Source organism: Elaeis guineensis, chromosome 14 (genome assembly GCF_000442705.2).
Source record: "Elaeis guineensis isolate ETL-2024a chromosome 14, EG11, whole genome shotgun sequence".
Classification (NCBI taxonomy): Eukaryota; Viridiplantae; Streptophyta; class Magnoliopsida; order Arecales; family Arecaceae; genus Elaeis; species Elaeis guineensis.
This window is the reverse complement of record NC_026006.2, coordinates 56,128,820-56,150,471: the sequence shown is the minus strand read 5'-3', so window position 1 is coordinate 56,150,471 and position 21,652 is coordinate 56,128,820. Positions and strand designations below refer to the sequence as shown.

At 35.1% G+C, this 21,652-nt stretch overlaps 1 protein-coding gene across 2 annotated transcripts; it reads right to left on the bottom strand.

Annotated features, from left to right (window-relative positions):
- Window positions 1-266: 266 nt before the first annotated feature.
- LOC105057704 (vesicle-associated protein 1-2) lies at window positions 267-9,610 on the bottom strand. 2 transcript variants are annotated; one of them, XM_010940398.4, is made up of 10 exons: window positions 9,414-9,610; window positions 9,220-9,304; window positions 6,626-6,696; window positions 6,066-6,147; window positions 2,622-2,737; window positions 2,348-2,545; window positions 2,178-2,234; window positions 1,980-2,042; window positions 1,285-1,362; window positions 267-651 (listed from the first exon to the last, which is right to left on the bottom strand). In XM_010940398.4, the coding sequence occupies exons 2-10, from the start codon at window positions 9,266-9,268 to the stop codon at window positions 541-543; spliced, it is 825 nt and encodes a 274-aa protein (XP_010938700.1). In that variant the 5' UTR covers window positions 9,269-9,304; window positions 9,414-9,610; the 3' UTR covers window positions 267-540. The 2 variants fall into 2 exon arrangements, with proteins under 2 accessions (XP_010938700.1, XP_029124058.1); XM_029268225.2 differs by lacking the exon at window positions 2,178-2,234 and having other exon boundaries at window positions 9,414-9,609.
- Window positions 9,611-21,652: the final 12,042 nt, after the last annotated feature.

Here is a 21,652-nt window from a genome sequence, read left to right as displayed (position 1 = left end):
CATTTGAGAGCAGAGATCTTTTGGCACTTCGGCAGATTGCACTTCATTTCTCCTGCCTTCAAAACACAGTCAGAATTCTAGAGAAGATTCCAACATGGTCAAATTGAACCTTCTTGGACGGTAAAGGTCCATTAAAGGCCACAAGGACAGTCAGTTTTACATGTCCAATCCAAATCACAAAGCCCATTTTTGGTAGCCCAAATTATAGCTCAAGGTCCAGCAGATTTGTCCTAAAGATGGCCAATAAAGTGAGGATGGAAACAATCTGATACAAAATCGTCAACATGCTTTATTATTATGGGAAAAAAAAAAAAACTCAAGGTTAGTCTGCCAGGAGAGAGCATCTCAAATTGTCCCTCTGTACAAAGTAAGAACTGTCCTTTATAACCTAATATATTTTCTCTGATGCAAAACCATCATAATAGAGAGATATACATGAAGCATTTTATTTTTTATCACTAGGAAAGAGTAGTTTTCTATTGCATTCAATGTCACAGACTACAAAGCAGCTGTTCTGGCCTTTGCCTTTCATTCCGTCTCTCATAGTTGCAACAGGTATCCAAATGCCGCACCAACTATTGTCATGAAAACCACAAATAAAGAGGGAAAACCAACCCGAGTCCTTGTCATACACTTCCTTTTAAACAATATCTGAAATTAGACGCCAAGATATCAGACACCAATTACATTTTATAAAAGAATGCACAAGGTGGTAGTGACAAACTGAATAAAGATGATGAACTCATACTAGGGTATAAATAAGAATGCAGGTCTGGGTGCATGACCAGCCACTAAATAAATATTTAATTCCCAAGAGTGCTTAAAGATATTAAATATGCAAAGATAAACTATGTAAGGCAGGAAATCATCAAGCAACTACACAGCAACGTGTGCACTAATTTGTTCATGAATTACTGTCTTGAACTTTATGTAACAGAATCGTTGCTGGTCATCTAATTGAAAGGTCTAAATAAATTAGAGGCAAAAGAAGCAATTCAAGCATATAAAATGGTCCCATTTTTTGGGTGGGGGTGGGGAACGCAGAAAAAGCCTGATGAAGAAAAGGTTCTATACTTCAATATTGCAATGCTCTATAGACTACCGCATAAGGCTTAGAAAAAGTGCCACTCAGAGCTGCCATAGTTTAAAAGGAATACAACTAGAGTTTACAAATTAATTGGCTTTCCCTGATCTCCCAGTCAAATAAGCTGCAAATTTCTGAACTCGAAAACAGTGGTGTTACAAGAGATATAAAAGTTTGCTTTTAAACAAAATAAGACTCACTATTTCTTGTTGCAACTTATCCCTCTCTTGAATGGCCGCACCATTCTCTTCTTTCAGCCTTGTGATGGTATTTTCAGCCTGCAAAATTACCATTTCTCTTATGCTTCAAAGATTATCCTTTGAATGATAAAGTATATCTCAGTGTAGAAGTACGGTAGAATTTGACAATAGATAAATGAAAAAAATGATAAATCCCTTGCACCTACCATGACCTGCTCCCCGGTTCATGTGCAATACAGCAGTTCCATCAATAAGAAAAACTTATTTTAACTAACAATATGTTCTATGCTATGCTAGATCCCCGAGAAGAATTATATGGACTTGGAAGGAGGTTACCTCCAAAGTCTAAACAAAACCTTTAAGAAAAGTTTTTGTGCTCAAATGGAAGAGCAGACATTACATAGCATTGACATCATTTTCATTTCTCAGTATTACTAAACAGCAACCACATTCGCTTATTATTATGATACTTGCTACCATATGTTATCTATACCCAAACATAGAAAGCATATATATCAGGAAGCATGGATTCCCAATTTGAGGTAGGATCCTGATTACAGCATGTGATGGGTGGCATGGGCCAATGATAAATGGTAAGCATGGGGCAGAAAAGATCCAAGAAAGTGACATTAAAAACAAAAGTAGCAAAGACTAAAGTCAAGGCCATAAAACAAGTCATATGTATAAAAACTGACCTCATTTAGTTTCACTTCAAGATCATTCAGCTTCAACTTTAGATCCTCAGCATCCTTGGCAACCTGAAGATAATATGAACGGACAACCGAAAAGAGACATTTCACAAAACCAATATAGAAATTATGGTGTCCATATTATCTAATGTTTAAAAAAATTAAAAAAGCACTGTTTCTGAGACTGAAGATTCAAAAACTAACATGGAGAACCAAACTGATTGTCTTCTCAATGGAATGCATTTCAATATCCAGTAGGCTCTGTATTAATTTCATCTAAATAATTATAAAATTGCAGCAAAATATAAGGTGCACTACCATGTGGTCCTAGTAAAACATAAAAAGCGATATGTAGCTGGAACCAAATCTCTTACATGAAATGGATGAAGATTCTCGACCCCATTCATTTCTTGATTGGTTGAAACAGGAGTTTCCTTCAAATCAGGTGCTTCGTAAACTGGCTCCTGCTTTAAAGCTCCATTAAGTGGTTGCAGTACTGGAGAATGAGGTGGGCTAACAAGAACGACTCTCATTTTGTTCTCTTCAATATATCTGCCATTTTCTTTAGAAAACTGAACCAGGAAAATGAAGAGGATTATCAAAGGGGAAAATAAAAAGTCAATTGTTGGGGAAACAATATATACTCACAAAGCTGGGGATAACTTCCTCATCTGTAGTACCATATGGAACAGTTGTACTTTGAACTAGGAACTTATCTCTTAACTGCATATCAGGAGGAGCTGTCTTCTGAGCTTGCATGGTAACTAGATTGAGATTGAATCAGAAACATAGAGATCAGCTAAAAAAAAAGTAACTAATACTAAATAGTAAATACAAATCTAAGAGATAAATTTAAAGCACTGAGGATAATTGCTATAATATGATCCTACAGTGACATTAACTGCTAGGTTTGTTTCAGTTAGAAACACTGAAGGCCAACAAAAAGAAATTCAGTAATGAATGAAGAATCTAGGTGATAAAACTAAATTGTGATACACAATAACCATTATTGTGTTCATATATCATTTTTGCTGGGAATGGTGAAAATGAGAATGAAAAGACAATTTCTGGCATCAAATTTATTCTGAGGCAATTCAGATGATGAAATAACATGGTCTTGCATACCACAGAAAGAGCCCATTTGCACATTGAGTGCACTCTTCTCTCCTCTCTCAACCTTCACATTAGCATTCTTTTTTCCTACTGTTGTATATTACCATTCTATCTCCCTTGTTCTATCATAATTTCCAGTCTTTAGCTTGCACATCACATAATTTGAAAACCAGCTAGTACATGAGGTTTTTTGCCGATTTAATTTCCATGGAGTGATTTCCAGGGATAGAATATTTATTAAATGGATTAACTGAAACAAAAGAAACTGCTCAGAATAGTCCACTAACAAGACTGACTTCACGATGATACTAAGCACAGAGAAGCATCTAAGTTGTCCTAGGAGCGGGTGCACATGAACATTGATGCATTATTAATTTAGATGCCCAGATTATGACATAGTTTTATGATATAATGAATCGATGGAATACCTCCAATATTTTTTTTTTTTTTGGGAATCAAAGAAGAAAGATGCAATAAAAATGGCCTATTTCTTTTTTTAAAAAAATATATCTGGCTCGAATTTTCTTTTCTTTATTTTTGCCTTTGAACGTTTGACAAGGTCTTGCAGAAACTTATGCTGAACTCATAAAGTACTTGATGGACTGAATCTCTACCAACATTTAACAAGCAATACAGAAGAGATGCATGAAAAGTATTATCATGGCCACATCCATAGCTTGCTTGAGGACAATATATAACGAAGTGCAACCATCTATTCTTACAAGTGACTTACCCCGAAAGTATAACGACACTCATGAATGCCATGTCCACCTGTTTTCCCTTACCAATTTGAATACCTGGCAATAAGTCCATATATCTCTTGATCATGGCAAGTCATTTAGTAAATGCAGAATTCTCATGGTGATTGTGATTCCAGTGTAGCTCATGCCAGAGGCTCAAGTAATATCTGCACTGCTGTAGATGTTTTTTAACATGGTGTAGCCATATTTTCAGGACTACTTTCAAAAGCCAACATGGGCCAATCATGATACAATCGCTTATCGCCCCCTGCCAATGATTGTTTTTATTTTCTTTTTGTTAAATGCTCACTCCAAGTGCACTGCTTTTCCTCAGACCAAAAAAAGGGTCATAAATTCCACAACCTCCAGTTTCATAAAAAGTTCATGATTGCTATTGTTACCTTTTGCTATTCCTTTTTCATCCCACAGTATTTTAGAAGTTAATTTAACATCCTATTAACTACTTAAGACTTAAAAGCTCTCCTGCCATAGTAAGAATAATGATCTGGAGGGTACTGTAATTCCTATTACGCAATGGAAAACTAAACATGTGTTACTAGTCATCCAATCACTAATTTACTTCCTTGAGTAACTTCAATTCAGGTTATTATTAGTTTACCTTTTTGTTCCTTGTCCTCCCAACTTTATCATTAAATCTTTGGTTGAAGCCTTTTCTCATGATGGTTGGAAGCATCACAATGCAAGGACAACATAAATTGCTCCCCATGAAAATAACAATTATCAAGCCATTCCTCTTCCTAAAGAGATAATTAATGGATATAGGTAGGCCCATGAAATATAATTCTAACGAAACCCAAACTAGGCATCACGTAACATGCATAGACCTAACTCAGTTAATACCTCTCCACTGGATGACATGACACCCTTTCCGTTATCATATCTCTTGCAGCCAATCTGAAGTATGAAATCAACCAACAAGTTAAAAATAACTTCTTTTCCAAAAAAAATAAAAGAAGATGTATATGCATCATCACAGGATTTACAGCTCAAGAGAGAGAAGAACTCTAAAAAGGGTGCATCTAAGGCCTTGAACAGACACTGGAACCTGATTTCACAAATCCAGCAGGGTTTTGTAGAATATGAACTTACAAGAAATTATATTAACATTGTAAGGAAGAGTTTCTCCTAGCTAACTACATTATATGATTGGAAGCAACGCCTTAGAGTTGCGGAACTGAAATTGCTGAGACACATTTTCATGGAAAAAGACCTTCTTTGATCTGCATATTTCCTTCAAGTAGAAGCATTAATGTCAATATGAAGTAAACTCTTTTGTAACCACCGTATTTATTGATCAAGTTCCACAAGCAGGACTACTTGGAAGTGAGTGAACTGATTTTACTTAAAGATTAGATAAGCTGGTTTTATTTGAAGCCAATCAAGTTCCACAAGCAGGACTACTTGGGAGTGACCCTGTTAAGGCACCAATTCAAATTCACTACTAATGAATTAAAACTGCTGGCAAATCCTAGACCAACTAGTGAGTGAACTGATTTTACTTAAATTAGATGACCTGGTTTTTATTTGAAGCCAATGCCATCTACAATTTCTACCTTGATCTTTTAATTAACTTCTAAGTACTACCTTCATTGTTGTTTCGTTCCTCCTTCTCAATGACAGTCCCTCCTCTATCTAGAAATGCAAAAAATGATATTTCTGCAGAGTTTACATGAGATTAGTTACAGCATTCAAGGCTTCTCATTTGAGTCACCTGAAGCAAGGTTTGCCGTACAATCATAACCAGTGCATACTGACCATACCATACTACTGAACCGGTACATGGTACGGGGAGTGTACCAACACTTGGTATGCCAAATTGGATACTATACTGGATATACCGATACTCGATATGCCGAGCTAAGTACCATATTGGGCATACCAATACTATAATAGGATGATACTAGTATGAGTTCTGATATCGAGAAAGCGAATCTTGACTAGAAGTAATATATTCCTTACAGCCATTGTATTGATTTCAAATGAAAAAATAGTATTACAAGGTCAATGAGAGAACCTTTTATATGAGATGTAAAAATCATAAAAATATATGAAAAGTGTGTAGAAATTTGAGGATATAAGATTTTGATGATCAGCATACACATGAAGCAAAACTACATTATATAATTTGAGGATTAGGCAAGTATGCAACTTGATGCCGCATCTCTTTTATTAAACAAACAGCAACATGCTAGTAGCAAATGTATATATGTATAGCTACCTGTAAAATCACATGTTGATCTGGGTAGAATGACTCCAGTGTTTGGTCGCACACAATATCTCTTGGGTGATGTAGTTTTAACCTAGTAAATGTGTTATAGTCCAATCAGTCACTATTATGATTCAGTCTAATACATAATGATAGATCTAAAATGGAGGATCAACATTTCATGGTACCAAGTGATTCCAAATGAAAATCATGAGACTACATTTGTTTCACGTATATCAGTTGGCAGTAAGGGGAAAAATTTGAGCGCAAAAGGCATTTTAATGATCAATAATAATAGTGAAGAAAAATGAACAGAACTGAGAACAGAAATTTAGTAACGCATAGGTGACCATGATCAACTAATTAGTTACTCATGCTACAGAGACAGATCCAGAACTAAGACCAGAAATCTGCCCTAATGAATGATCTTAAAAATCACAGGAATAATCACAAAGTTCTTGTAAGCACATAATTTTCAAGAGGCAGCAAAGCAGAATTTACAACCACTGCACTTGATGATTGACTGCATTATAAACAAAAGACATGCAAAAAAAAAAGCAAGAAGCACTTACTTTGAAGGCAATGTAATCATTGGTTTTGTTGACAAGATGAACCGAACACGAACTCTGCTTCTTCAACTCAACTGACAGAAAAAACACATTACAATCTGTAAGACTTCTAAACATTTCCAAATCAGAAATGAGACACATAAACACCTTTGGAAAAGAGAAAAGTTCTAGACAGGTTACTGACTGTTTGAAATCTATGATATTCTACAATAATAACAATAAAAAGAGACGAGAAATCATATATACTGCTATATTTATACAATACAGGAAGCATATCAAATTAACAAAAATTATGAGAGAAATTTATCCCCAATAACATGACAAACTATTAGATGAAAAATCATAGCAGGCAACCAGAAAATCAACGCAACATATTATCAGAAAATGAAAATGTTATTGGGATCAGTCAGAACTTCTTATCAGAATCACATGGACTCAAATAGCTAGTTGTGGTATAAAACAAGAGTGGCGGAATATTCTTCAAGTAATGTCAAAGGATCAGAATGCCAGTTCATATTATACTATATCCTAGGAGACAAACTATCTCAGCAAGTTATGCACACAATAAAAGGATGAGTGCCTTCACCACATTAACGTCAGCTTGTATCAGTCTATACCGGCGCTTTTCAGTTCAATATAGCTGATACAAGCCAATAGCTACTAGTCCATACTTGGTTCCCCCTTTTAAATTCATCCTAAAAATACTGATTCTCTCAGTGACAATCTAGAGTTCTTTTCCTGTCAATTTTTATATTGTTAAATTTGAGAACATAAAAGCTCATCAAAGGCTTAAAAACAAGGTGACCAATTATTCCTTATTATCTTTCCTTTCAAAACTTCTCTTTTTTTGCTTCAGAATTAAATCAAATTTCAAATTCAGATAACTATCACATAAGAGGAACAACAATGTTTGATCCTCCAGGAGACATTCAAAGACCATGAGGCTATTAATAGGGTCCTCAGGTGAGGTATGATCTGTCAGAAATTATCAGCAGGTGAACAGGACCTCCACAACTCTCATCATAACAGCGGGACATTGCACATGGATGCCTAGCGCTACATCCACATATATCCTTACATGTATGTGATAATTAGAGCAAAATCCAACACTCAACATGCATACGTGATGTCACCAAACAGTTTCCAAACACTTATTCTATAGATGTCTGGCAGATGTCCATAGTCCTCTCCCACCATGATTAACCAGGTAACATTAACTTTTTTAGAAGGTATTGCATTATCTGTCATAAGTGTGGTAAAAAAAAAATTTTAAATGTGGAGCAGATGCAGTATGCAAAATGAAACTACGAATGGTTTGTATTAGGTGTGGCCTTACCGATATATGGGCTTCCTAGTTTCCACAATGTCAATTATACATGAATGATAGCTATAGAAGTGTTGTTATAGTGTAAAAATAGTTTTTTGTCAGCCGACAGTTTTTATACTAAATTTCAAGCTAATATCTAAAGTTAACACAACATGAATCGAGGAGCATGTCTCCTGTGGCAATTGTGAAACTATTGAGGGAATTTCATATTGCATCTCTAATCAAGCTTACTTTGGTAGGTTTTATTCGAATTCAAAACTTTGTATAAGTTTCCTGGACCTACCTAGCACAAAATGTAGGACTAAACAAACACTATAACATGGGCCTTTTTGACCACATGCAGATCATGGTATTTATGATTGGATTTGGACTCTAGCATAACGAGGATGCCAAGACTTATGCAGGGAAAGTATGTGAAAAGCCATCCAAGTGTGTCCCACACTCATTGTGAGCTATGTAGATTCTAGGTACTAATACAAGACCAAAAAACCCAAATAAAATTTTCAGCTAGCCTTTTAGATGAGGTCCTTGATTATTACAATTATAGTATTATACCCTTGTATTTCCTTCTTACTTGTTAGTGGACATTCAAAAAGTTACATATATTTCTACATTGTTCATTTACTCATTCTATCTCATTGTTTATGCTGGGAAAATTGCATGTAATCCTAATCTAATCCATTAATCTGCTTTTCCCACCTAAAGAACACATAAGACCATGCATATATTTAATATTAAGAATCAACTCACTTATATGAAATTATTCATCCTAGACTTGCTACGTTATTGATTCTGAAGCATTTCAATACTATTAGAAAATGTATACAGTTTTCACCCACTTCCTCTTCTCAAAAAAAAAAAAAAATCTACACCATCCAAGTACCACAAAATTCCTATTTAGGCAAGTAGCATTACGAGCATCTCCATGCTCGGGTCCCCTATTCCCCCGCCATCCAATCAGGTGGGTCGCACATTAGCTGGCGGGTCCCAATGGAGAATCAACAACGGGACAACACGATCACATCGTGGGTGATGGAACATATTCCACTGTCATCAGATTGAGCAATATATTCCTCAAAAAGATAGGATCAAAGAGCATGCTTTTCCCTACGCTACCTATCAAAAACAATAATAATGAAAAACAGAAGCAATATGATTCCATTTGAAGCATCTACAATACTTCATGCAATAAAAATAAAAAAACAAAATTAATCAAAACAAACGGTTTTGAAATCTCAAGAGACTACTCCGATTCTTCTAACCAACTTACAGGTGAACTTCAGTTCCCGAGGTTCGATTTCCAGAAGCACTTGGCCCATCCCTCCTTCCACGCTCTCTCTGGGATCACCAAACTCCTTCGATCCATAAATCCAAAAGCACGAAAAAAGAAAAAAAATCAAACACCAAACTTCTACCAGAAACTAAACAAATCGAGCGGAATCGGGGAGTTCGGGAACCACTTACTTCCGTATGGCAACGAGACTTCCAAATCCGTTCACGGAACGAAGGAAGAGAGATCTCCAACTTCGTCTCCGATAAAATCACCGACCAAGAGAAGGAAATTTTAATTCGGTAACGCAAGGGATGCAACGTGGAACCCTAGGCTCGAGAACAACTATAACTGAAATGCCGGCGAACGGTTGCCGACGGAATTTATTAAGACAGAGAAGAAATAAATAATTTCTCGAGAGAGAGGAGAGCGAGTGGGGCCGGGAAACTGCGAGGGAGTACCACAAATTAGTAAATGAAAAAATCAGCTGTACAGGATAGAATTCCGGACAGCGTAGAAGGGGAATAAAATTCGTGGAAACCTAGGAATGCTGCACGTGTCACTTGATGGTTGGTTTCTAAAAATGACGGTGATGGGGGATGAGTAGATGTTCTGTTGCTTTATTTTTACGTCTAAAAATAAAAATGTTTATCAAAAATGGCTAAAAGTTTTTTTTTTCCGCCCGTGAAAGGCCTCTGAAAAGATGTCAGAATTATTTTAAATTCTTATATTCTTACCCGTTTATTAGTTACTGCCTAGGAAGATGGTAAGGATTGCTTCCAAGTCGAAAAAGAAAAAACAGTGGGTGAAAATATCAACTTTTCCTTTTGCACTGGTGGGACCGGTGGATCTGAGTGATAAGTCAGTAGCAGCAGAGACCACGTGAAATTGATGTTCTGTTGTCACTCCTGGCACCACCGGCATCATGTATATTTCCAGACTTTGACCAATAAGGCGAGCTAGTGCACGTGTTAGTACTGACTAATTTTGTCTTTTAGGGTAGAAGTACGTTAGCCTAAGATGTGTCAGGGGAGCAAAATTTGATGTATGGGTGGCCGGGTTGCGGGGGCTGGTGAGGCCGTTGCACCGGCCGCGTTGCGTGGCTGGCGTCCTCCGGAAGCGAAGCAACCGGTTATAGCGGACGTTACTGATTTGATATGACCGTTATGTCCCATGTCTCTTCTTTTTTTTTTTTTCTTTTTTCCTTTTTTTTTTTTTTTTCTTCCGGTAGTGATAAGTCCCATTGTCTTTGAGACAAGGTTTAACGGCAGTCAACAATCCAGTCGTTTGGATAATTCCACGTATATAATTTTCTTCACATTAGGATAGATATAATTTTTTAAAATATAGAAAAATATTTTTTTAATTAACAATATTAATTTTATTCATGTGCATATTGAATTATATGTGATTATTTTTAACTAAAAATATTTTTATATAAATAAATATTTGAAATTAATATTGAAATACTGATCAATTTGTTGGTTAATTTGAGTGGTGGAGTTAAGCACGTGTAAAAGAGTGATGGGAAACTATTCTATATTTTTTTTTTGTTATTAGAGTTCTTGAGAAGGGGCCTGCAACGTTGAGTCAGAAGAAAGGATAGTGCAATGATGATGATAATGATGAATATATAGATTTTAAAAGAAAAAATAATAAATATTTTAATAAGTTATTTTCCATGATATCACTCTCTTATAATGGTTGTTAATTATATTTATACCATCTTTTTTTACAAAACAATTTACCCTCAAAATATGATTCCTCCTTATCTATCATTTTATTAAGCAAGGAATTAGTGATTAAGGAGTGACAAAATAGATAAGAAAGAAATTCCTAACAGATAACTACAAAAACTTTGGAAACATAGGGTCCAAGTTTAAACTTTGTTCTTTCTTATCTTTATTCTCGCTCAGCCAATGATCAAATAGAGATATGGTCCCTATCATCTCATTGTCAAATGGTTCAGTGAGCATTGACCTCATCTTATCTTCAAGTTTTTTCCACTTGGTGCATACATGGGATCCACATTAATTACAATTATATGATAGTATGTTAGCTTGAGATATCTTTGGATACCCTTCCATCACATAATAATACATGTTCCATTCAATCACTTAAAATAAGAGTAGCACAACAAAATAATATCTCATATCAAAATTCATAATATCATCTTACATCATTGATGGATTGATAGGCAAACATCAGTGAACAAAATACATAAAGATCAATATGCTATAATAATGCTTCATCTTTTAAATAATTATATCTTTTTAATTAAAAAAAATTGTGGCCACTCATCTGCCATTTGTCAACACATTAAGATTTCCGTGCACACAAATCTACTCAAATCTTATGCCCAAATTTCACACACTACTGGATGGCAAATAGGTCATTTTATCCTTTTTTTTCTCATAGATGCTTGCTCATCAAAAATTTGGTTGGTTATGTAATCTGATATTCTCTTAAGAATTAAAACATTTATGTTGCCATTAATCTTTGAGTTGCCGATGCATAGCACCTTTGTCAGCCTCCATTGACATGCAAGATAACAAAAGGGTTAGAGGATTTATCGAATTGGCTTCAGTCGGATCCTTGGATGCTTTTATCATAAAAAGTTTTTGGTGAAAACGAAAGAGGAAATAGAAGATTATTCTAATTATAATTTAGTGATTTAGCTTTTATTTATAACCGCAGGATCTCAAATATTTTATGAATCATATCTTAAATCGTTTGGAATACATTGCACCCATTTAAAGATTTGATGTGGCCACCTAGGGCTATTATGGTAATCTTTACTCCTAGCATGACAGATAGAATATCCTTTTGTATAGAGAGAAAAAATTATATTAATCTAAGGATTGATTTTAATGATATCAAAATAATTGAATAGAAATCATCTAAATGTTAGCTTGAGGGAATAGTTGTATGATTTCTTGTAGTTCTCAAAGATTACACCAAAATTCAAGAAGAAATCCTCCTCAAAATAATCAAAATTTAAGTTTCTCAAAGAATTTCAATAAGTATTAGAAGAAAGAGTCAACCCATCGTCATTAAGAGCCAACTCTTGAATATTCACAAACTTAAACAGAAGGCAACCTATCTTTGAAAAGTTCAAGAGCTGATCCCAAGTATCAATAGTCGACCTTGATATGCCTAGACAAGATTGACACAATCCACGAGCCGATCCTAAGAATAGATAAGTCTGTCTCTATAATGGTCTCAAGGTGCAAACAAAGAGCTATAAAATTTGACCCACTTACAAGTCGATCCTAGAGCTCAACGAGTTAACCATAACAAGATAGGAGCCGACCTTAGATTCAGACGAATCACCCTCAGAATTGTCTCAGAGTGAAGATAGAGAGCAGTAAAAAATGACCTATTCCCAAGTCGACCTCGGTGCTTTTATCGAGTTGAACCTCAAAAAGGATGAGTCAATCCCAACTTTAGCTAAGTCGACCTCAAAAAAACCAAAATTAAAAGATCAAGAGCTGTCCAAAGAAACTTTAATTTATGAGTCGACCCGTGACAAAAATGAGTCAAACCTTGGAGAACATTAGTTGACTTCTTTGTATTTGAAAGCCTAACCGTTATTTTTTAGAACTTGTCCAGTGGACAGAAAATGAGCATAATGGTTAGTTTGAGCTCTCCAATGATCAAGTTATTACTTTTAGTCATTTCTAAGCATATTTAAGCAAGGAATTCAAATAGTGAGTAAAGAGAGGATATAAATATTCATTGAGTGTGCTAGCAATTGAAAAATTAATTATGGGAATTCATCTATGCTCTTTCAAGCAATTAAAGAGGAAGTCATAGCATTCAAAGAAATTTTATCAGTGACTTCCCAAGAGCTTCAACAAAAATTTTGTTTTGAGCTTTAAATTCTTGTTTCTTGTATTTATTGCTTTGTAATAAGTTTCTTGGGATAAAAATTTGACGATAAAAGCTCGTTCAAGTCCGAAATTAGATATGTATATTTGACTGGATCTTGGAAGATTTAAAAAGATTTTGGTTGGTGAGCCTATACAAGATCAATTGGCTTTAGTTGTCAAACTGGATAAAATAATTAGGTTACAATCAAAAGGATTATAGTTAAAATTTTCAAATAGAAGATCTTGAGAAGTGTACATAGATATCGGATTTAACACCAAGTCATCATAGATTTCTTATGTTTACAATTGTGTGATTATTTGCCTTTACTTTCCATTGCATTAGTTATTTTATTACTTGCACATCACAAACACACTCTTAATTGATAATTAGAGTATATATTTGCTTTAATTTTTAAAAAACTCAATTCATCCCTCCCTCCCACATTCACTCTTGGATTGCTACCTCTGGGCAATAAATCACCAGCCAAGGTGAGAATATTCAGGTTAGTTTGGGATAGATGCCAAGCTGAGTATCTATGTATTTGAGATTTGAAAATTTACATCGGATGGTATATCACCTTGAAGATCAGTTGCTTCTAATGTACTTGTCCTGACCTTCATGTTAGGAATAAGGGTGGTCCCGATCTGATTACCTTGAAATATTTAGAGAATTTATGGATTGCCATGTTGACTGTTGAGCTAGATTAATCTAATCATACCGTATCATCAAGCTCATTTTCCACCATATATACCACTTTCTTAATTCTCAAATGAATAAGATCAAGGTACAAGACCACTAGAGCTTGCATCCCCAAAGCATGTAACTTCGGATCAAGCTATGGGTTAGGCCCAACTTCGGATCAAGTTATGGGCTAGGCCTAAGTAAACTCGATTTAGGTTTGAAATTAGGGCCTACAAATATTTTGGATAAGGCACGAGAACATATTTGGCTCAGCCTAGATTCAATCCAAGCCCGAGCTTAGACCAAACCCAAAAATCAATCCTGATTTTAGGATCAGATTTGGCTCAATATCTAGTCTGAGGTCTGGCCTAGATTTGACCTGACACTTAGCTCGAGGTCAATTTCTTAGTTTGGTTCATCAAGTTTGATCTAAATGAGCTAGGGCTGAGGTCGTGACCATTAGATTCATCAGTCTCTACTCTCGAAAAATCATGATCAGCTTGTTGAAAATTATATTCTAAAATCAATCGTGTGACGATTGAGTTCATCTTTGTATATAAATTATTATTTAATAAATAAAAATTATTCTGATATTTTTTTCATCACAAAGTAACTTCTTCTTTGAACTCTTGTATTGTGATGAAGTTCTTAGAACTATACTGGTATGCGATAAAGAAAAGATTTATCGTATAGTTCTTAAATATGTTCATGATCAAATGATACGTCATTACAGGACGATGACGTTTATCGAGTGGAAGTCGTTGTGTGCCATATGGGTTGGTTGTCCTCTTAATCAAGGAGTATGGTGATACTAATATGGCATACAGATGAGATATAGGGATACATCATCATTGAACAAATGACTCACCTGCTGAGCATTCTGCTGTCAAAAGCTGCTCGCAAAATACATGAGCATCAGTGCCTTTCAAATCTGAGATCATCATAGTGACTTGCAAGTAACTCACTGTGCTTTGGTGCCAGACTATCTAGATTTCTAATGAGTGATGGAAGGCTACTGGGTACAGTCAAGTATTTACGAAGTCTGTATGTAGATCAAGATGGGATTGATCCCTCTGAATTATTAGAATTGATATATCGTTGTATTTCAATTTAGCAAAGCTTTGGCCAGGATAATCCATTAGATGGATTTGAAAAGTTGAAATACAATGCGGATGAAGCAATCTCAGTTGACAGTTAACTTGAGACCATCCTAGAACATTCAGAGTCAAAAGGATGAATTATGCGGTAATCATGTGTATGGGTTCTGAAATATTCTTTTACAATAATTCGACCTATCTGGATATCGAAAATTATTGCTAGATGGTATCTCGATTAGTACAGAAATTGGTTCCTGTGCTACCAGCTTAGTATTTGACCTATCAAGTCACACACACAAGTCGGACAAAGTAGGAAGAAATTGACCTATATTTATATATCCAATTTGAAAGTACAAGACTTGATTGAACATATAAGCTAACTTGATTGAGAATTAAGTTATGGGTCAAACAAAATTGAAGAGTAAACTATATCTAGCTAGCAATACACATGAAGTTTAGGTTCGATTTCGAGGATGAACAATTTCTGATCTATGATCCATGGAGCATATAAAAGATTAGATTTAAGTGCTAATTAATTTTAAATTAGATATGAATTACTTAGACTTAATTAGGTTTAAAATTCAAGTTAGACTTAGTACAAAAGTCTTAAAGAGTTCGGGATTGACAGCCTTTCGAAATTATTTCGAACCAGCTTCGAATTGGATTCGAATTGGATCCATTTTGGATGAGATATGAGTATTCCTCTTGCACTAAGAATACCCTCCCATGTAGGCCGACCAACACCTGATATGAAGTTGGTTTGGGGCATCCCATGTGGGTGAGGAGTGGGTACAAGTTGATTGTCATATGTGATGGCAATTCTATCTCATATTGAAATTCTTCTTTCATGAGTATTGGATCAATTCAAATCAGATTTGAGTTAAGAGTCTTACTCTCATTGGGTTATGAGAATTATCTATAAATAGAGAAATTCTCTACCTATGGATGCATAGCAAACAAATCAAATTGAGAGAAGAGAGAAAGAGAGAGATGTATAAAGAGAGAGGTCCTTAATCTTCTCCTACATCTCTCTCTTTGTTGCCACCTTCCTCTCCTTGGATGTGGATTCTTTTTGGGCATCCCATCTGCTGGTGTGAGGTGTCACACCAACACATCTCATTCTTCATTTGGTTGGCTTGTGAAGGCAATTGGATTGAAGTTCATTCCGCTTTTCTGCGGTGTCTGACGTGCATGCGAAGTAGAGGATCTACACATCCAGGCCTCCGTGAAGGTTTAATCTAGATAAATTGAGATTTGATCTTTGGTTCTACTGCTAATCAGATAAATATTTGATCCTTAATTATGTAGATAAATAAAAAAAAATTTAGATACAATCTGGACCTTCTTAGGAGAAATAATTTCTTTCCCTTTAATTGGTATCGGAGCAAGTCTGAAATATATATATATGTATAACAAAATTTTTTGAAAATAATTATATGAGATATAATTAAAATTTTTTATGAGATATTATCTAATTTAAATCTATTTATATAAAATTTTTTATCTGATTTTGATTGGATTAAAGGTGCCTAATCAATGGTTGATTGAGGTTGTTATAAGTCTGTTATAACAGAATTCTGTTGTTGCTGAATTTTTGATGGAATAACAATGTAAATTAAAATCTATTTTAAATTTATTTTAATAGAATTTTAATATTATTATTTTTTTTATGAAGTGAGGTTTATTGTAGATCTGAATTAGATCTATTTTGATGAATATTTAGATCTGAATCCTATCAGAATTCAGCACTGCGTGAAAATAGATTTTATTAGAAATTTATTCTTTATGCATTTATATTTGCATCTAATTAATTTTTTATATGATATCAAATCTGAAATTGATGTTTTATAACCAGTATAAGATATGTTTTAGATCTGATATGATGTATATGATATATTAAATCTAATTAGATTAGATAAAGAATATAATTGATGAGATCAAGGATATGTTCATGATATAAAATAGTTTTGTCAATAATTGCATGTTGATGTAATTATATATGAAATTAAATTTCAGATCTTAGTAGCCTAGTACTCAGATTGATAAGATCACCAGATCATCTGGTCATAGGAGATTGAAGAAATTAATCTCTCTTTTACCTATTCGATGGATTCTCTTATGATGTATATGGGCATCATTGTGATCCGATTTTATGAAGAAGAAAAGTGAACAGATTTTTATGTATTATTTTGATCATAAATATATTTGGATTAGATCTAAAGTAATTTATGATTCATTATAATAGGATAAAATTTAGATATAAAATTATTTTAGATCTGAATTGCATGTTACATATGATGTAATTGGTATTGATCTAAAAGTTGTCATGATATATGAGATATATGTATGAAGTTTAAATCATACCTATTTATGTTTAATTGTTAAACATATTATGAAAAATTTATTTTGATGTGTGAAAACATATGGCATGCTTCATCTGAAATTCTTGTAGAATAGTTTTACAGACTGAAATACATGTTTTACACACTTAATTATGAATTAAGTTTTGAATGATCTAGATTTGAGAATTGAAGATCATTAAGACACCACATAAAATGATGGGCAAAGGGTTAGTATGAATCAGGGCCTTCTAATGGGTTAGACCTGGGGTTAGAAACACATATGGACCATGTAGAGAAATTGATTAAATCTAATTAAGTGTTGAATTAGATCAGGTCAGTATTTCTCTAAATCAATCTCAATAGCTGTAGTTTGATCAAGTTCATGTGTTTGACCCTAATAAATGGACTATGATCATGGCTCCGTGGTTGAGCCCGAATCTTCTGATAGACCAAATCGAAACTAATTGACCAGTTGGTGTCTAAGGTAAGTTTGACAGATTCGATCAAGTAGTTTTTAATTGAAAGCTATTCACCTAGATGCGTCTACGGTGAGTTAAGAATATATCCCTTCCACTGATCTCACTTACTTGGCCAACATGATAGATTATATTTTGATTAGGTTACTAGTCCATTCGTGCAGACCCATACCATTAAGGTAAATCAGTGTGACTGATTTAGGTGTCTTTAGACCAACTTGTGTCTAATCCTTTACATGACTTGGTGAAGTTAGTGAGAGGATTTGCAGCTTGCAGGTCAACTTCTTCTCTTATCTTTAGATCAATGAAATCAAATCTTCTAAATTATTAGGTCCATAAAGTGATAAAATTATGAGATAACTTGATCATTGTCTCTCATTAAGGTGTGTAATAATGAGTCCAATATTCTAAATAGATATTGGAGGCACCACACGCCTGGTGTCTATTACATATTAGAATTATCATTCATCATATGACCATCATGATGTACCTTCAGATCAATGCTCAGGTTGGTCGAGCTACACTCGGATTTGAACATCTATTTATTGGATGCACTTGGTGTACCATGTTAATGGTTGGATCTAATCGAGATTTTTAGTGGAAGCGCCACACGCCTGCTGAAGGGATGCCTGAGGTAAAATTTATTACTAGAAGTTGTTTGGAGAAATAATTAGTTATGAACCTACCCATGAATGCACTAGGGTTGGTCGAGCCACACTCGGATCCGAATGCAGTCCGTGTGGATTCTAGTACCTGCTAAAAAATTAGTGTAATTTCTTGAGTTGGAGGTAGAGGCTACCAATTCGTAAAAATAGTGAGAGAATCTTTAGACTAAAGTCCATGTCTTCAGAATTAAAAATAATCTATATACTAATATGCTAATATTTTTTCTTTCAGTTATGCCCAACACACTATCCTTCCGTATGCTGTTGGATAGCGATAGGCTCCTCGGATCCAACTTCGATAGCTGGTATCGAAAGTTGAAGATCATCTTGGAGCATAAGAGGATTTTATACATTCTTACGGATCAGATACCTGAAGAACCTGCAGCCAATGCTTCTCGTACCGTGAGAGATATTTACATGAAGTGGCTCAATGACCACACGACCATGCATTACATGATGAGGGCAGTCATGAACGACGAACTTAGTCGTAAGTTCGAAGATGCGTAGTCAAAGGAGATCATTCAAATGTTGAATGAGTCTTTCAGCACCTCTAAGGATGCAGAGAGACATAAAATCTTCTGCGCAGTATTCAAAACTCATATACAAGAGGGAGCTTCAATCATCAATCATGTATTATACATGATTGAGCAGATTGAATGCCTTAGCAAACTTGACTTTTCGTTTCATGAACAGTTAGGCAACGATGCTATCCTCAATTCATTATCAAAATCTTATCTACCCTTTCTCAGTCATTACAGAATGACGAAGCTTGCAGTAAACTACCATGGTTTGCTAGGATTATTGCAGACTTTTAAGAAGGATCATCAGCTTCAGAAGAAGTCAGTGAATTTAGTGGGAGGTTCATTTGCAGGGCGTCGATCCTTTAGGAGAGAAAAAAAAGTACAGAAATCCCATGCCACCGATCTCAAGCAGAGCAAACCATCAAAAGTTGACAAGAGCCAGGTAGAGTACTTCTTCTGTAAGAAACTGGATCACTGAAAAAGAAATTATCCTGCTTATATAGCCACTCTTGACCCAAACAGATCTAAAAATAAGAGAAAGAAGTAAGCGGTTGCTTCACAAGGTACTTATATAATAACTCCTTGTAATTTCTCTGATTGTGATACTACTACCTGGGTATTGAATATCGAAAGTCCTATTAATATATGTAATTTGTTGCAGGGACTGCAGATAAGTAGAAAGTTTCGAGAGGACAAGCGGTTCCTTAATATTGGAGATAGAAGTCTTGTTCCAATTCTGGCCTTGGGAACCTTGTAACTTGTCTTCGAGTCCAGTAGTGTCATGTTAAATGATTGTCATTATCATCTCTCCTTTTTGATGAATGTTATCTCTGTAGGCCTTTTGGCCAAATTTAGTTACAAGTTTATAATAAAGGATGATTTTTATGATATCATTATGAATGATACTACAATTATATGTGGATAATTAAAACATGACATATACATAATATCACGACCTGTTAGTGTAATGTATATAACCAGTAAACACCCTAAATTAGATAATATCAGTGAATCCTACCTTTGGCATTGTAGGCTTGGTCATGTAAACAAGAATAGGATTGACAGATTGATCAAGGAACGTATTCTTGAGATAGATGATTGTGAATCATTGCCTACCTGTTAATTATATCTATTTGGTAAGATGACTAAGTCATCTTTTAAAGAAAAAGGTGAAAGAGCCAGCGATGTCCTAGGTCTAATACAAACTGATGTATATGGCCCTATGAACATAAGTACCAGAGAAGGATACTACTACTTCATTATATTTACAGATAATTTATCGAGATATGGGTATGTCATCTTATAAAGCGTAAGTCAGAATCATGTAAAATATTCAAACGATTCTGTGCTGAAGTAGAGAAACAAACTGGAAAGAGTATTAAGATCTTTCGATCAGATCGAGGAAGTGAATACCTCACCAGTGAATTTCTGACATATCTAAAAGAGAATGAGATTCTCTTATAATGGATTCCTCCTAGAACACCACAATATAATGGTGTGTCTGAGAGAAGAAATCGAATCTTGTTAGACATGGTCCAATCTATGATGGGCTTTGAGAGTCTGCCAATCTCTTTTTGACGATATGCTCTAGAAACTGCCTGCTATATTTTAAATAAGGTACCCAACAAGTCTGTCGATAACACTCCGTATGAGATATGAACTGGACGTAAACCAGTACTCTCACACCTTAGGGTCTGGGGGTGTCTTGCTTATATCAAGCATTTAAAGACGGATAAGCTTGGACCGAAGTTCGATAAATGCTTGTTTGTAGGGTATCCAAAGAAAATTAAAGGGTACTACTTCTACCATGCTGCAGAGCAAAAGGTGTTTGTCAGCAACCGGACAGTCTTTTTGAAAAAAAAAAATTTTAGTGAAGAAGCTAATGCCTATAAAATTAAACTTGATGAAGTTCATGAGGTTGGAGGACTGACACACACAAAATTGAATTTGATTGGTGAATCGAATCCGGAGCCAATAAAGGCACCATTAAGGAGATCCGATAGAGTATCGTGTCAACCAAACAGATACTATAATTTTTTGGTCCAGAAGGGTGACCCCATCAAACTTGATGAGAACGATGAGGATCCGATCACCTATATGGAGGTCATGCAAAAGCATGACTCTCAGAAATGGCTTGAGGCTGTGAAGTCTGAGATGGAGTCCATGGAGATCAATGGTGTATGGACACTGATTGATCCGCTCGAAGAGATAAAATTCATAGGGTGTAAATAGATTTTCAAGAGAAAAAGAGGAGCGGATGGGAAAGTGGAGACCTTTTAAGCCCGTCTAGTTGCCAAAGATTATCGTCAACGTTATGGTATTGACTATGATGAGATGTTTTCTCCTGTGGTAATGCTCAAGTCCATCCAGATTATGCTTGCTATCACTGCACACTTAGATTATAAGATCTGGTAGATAGATGTCAAAATCACTTTCCTTAACGGAGAGCTGGAAGAAGAGGTGTATATGATACAATCTGAAGGGTTCACATCTACAGATGAGTCAAAAGTGTGCAAGCTAAAAAGGTCTATTTATGGACTTAAGCAGGCGTCTAAGAGTTGGAACATGTGTTTTAATCAAAATATATGACTTCATTAGGAACGGAGAAGAGCCTTGCGTCTATAAGTGGACTTCTGATTTTGTAGTCCTCTTCTTTGTGCTGTATGTGGATGACGTACTGTTATTAGAAAATGATATTTTGATTTTGTAGAGTGTGAAGCTGTGGCTATCATCACAGTTCTCCATAAAAGACTTGGAGAAACATCCCACATCCTTGGG

Coding starts and splice junctions, on each gene's coding strand:
- LOC105057704 (XM_010940398.4), bottom strand. CDS start 9,268: ATGGGCCAAGTGCTTCTGGAAATCGAACCTCGGGAACTGAAGTTCACC. Junction 2,738..6,065: donor ATCAACATGTGATTTTACAG/GTAGCTATACAT, acceptor ATCTCAATCTAG/TTACCATGCAAGCTCAGAAG. Junction 2,043..2,177: donor CAATCAGTTTGGTTCTCCAT/GTTAGTTTTTGA, acceptor TATTATCTTCAG/GTTGCCAAGGATGCTGAGGA.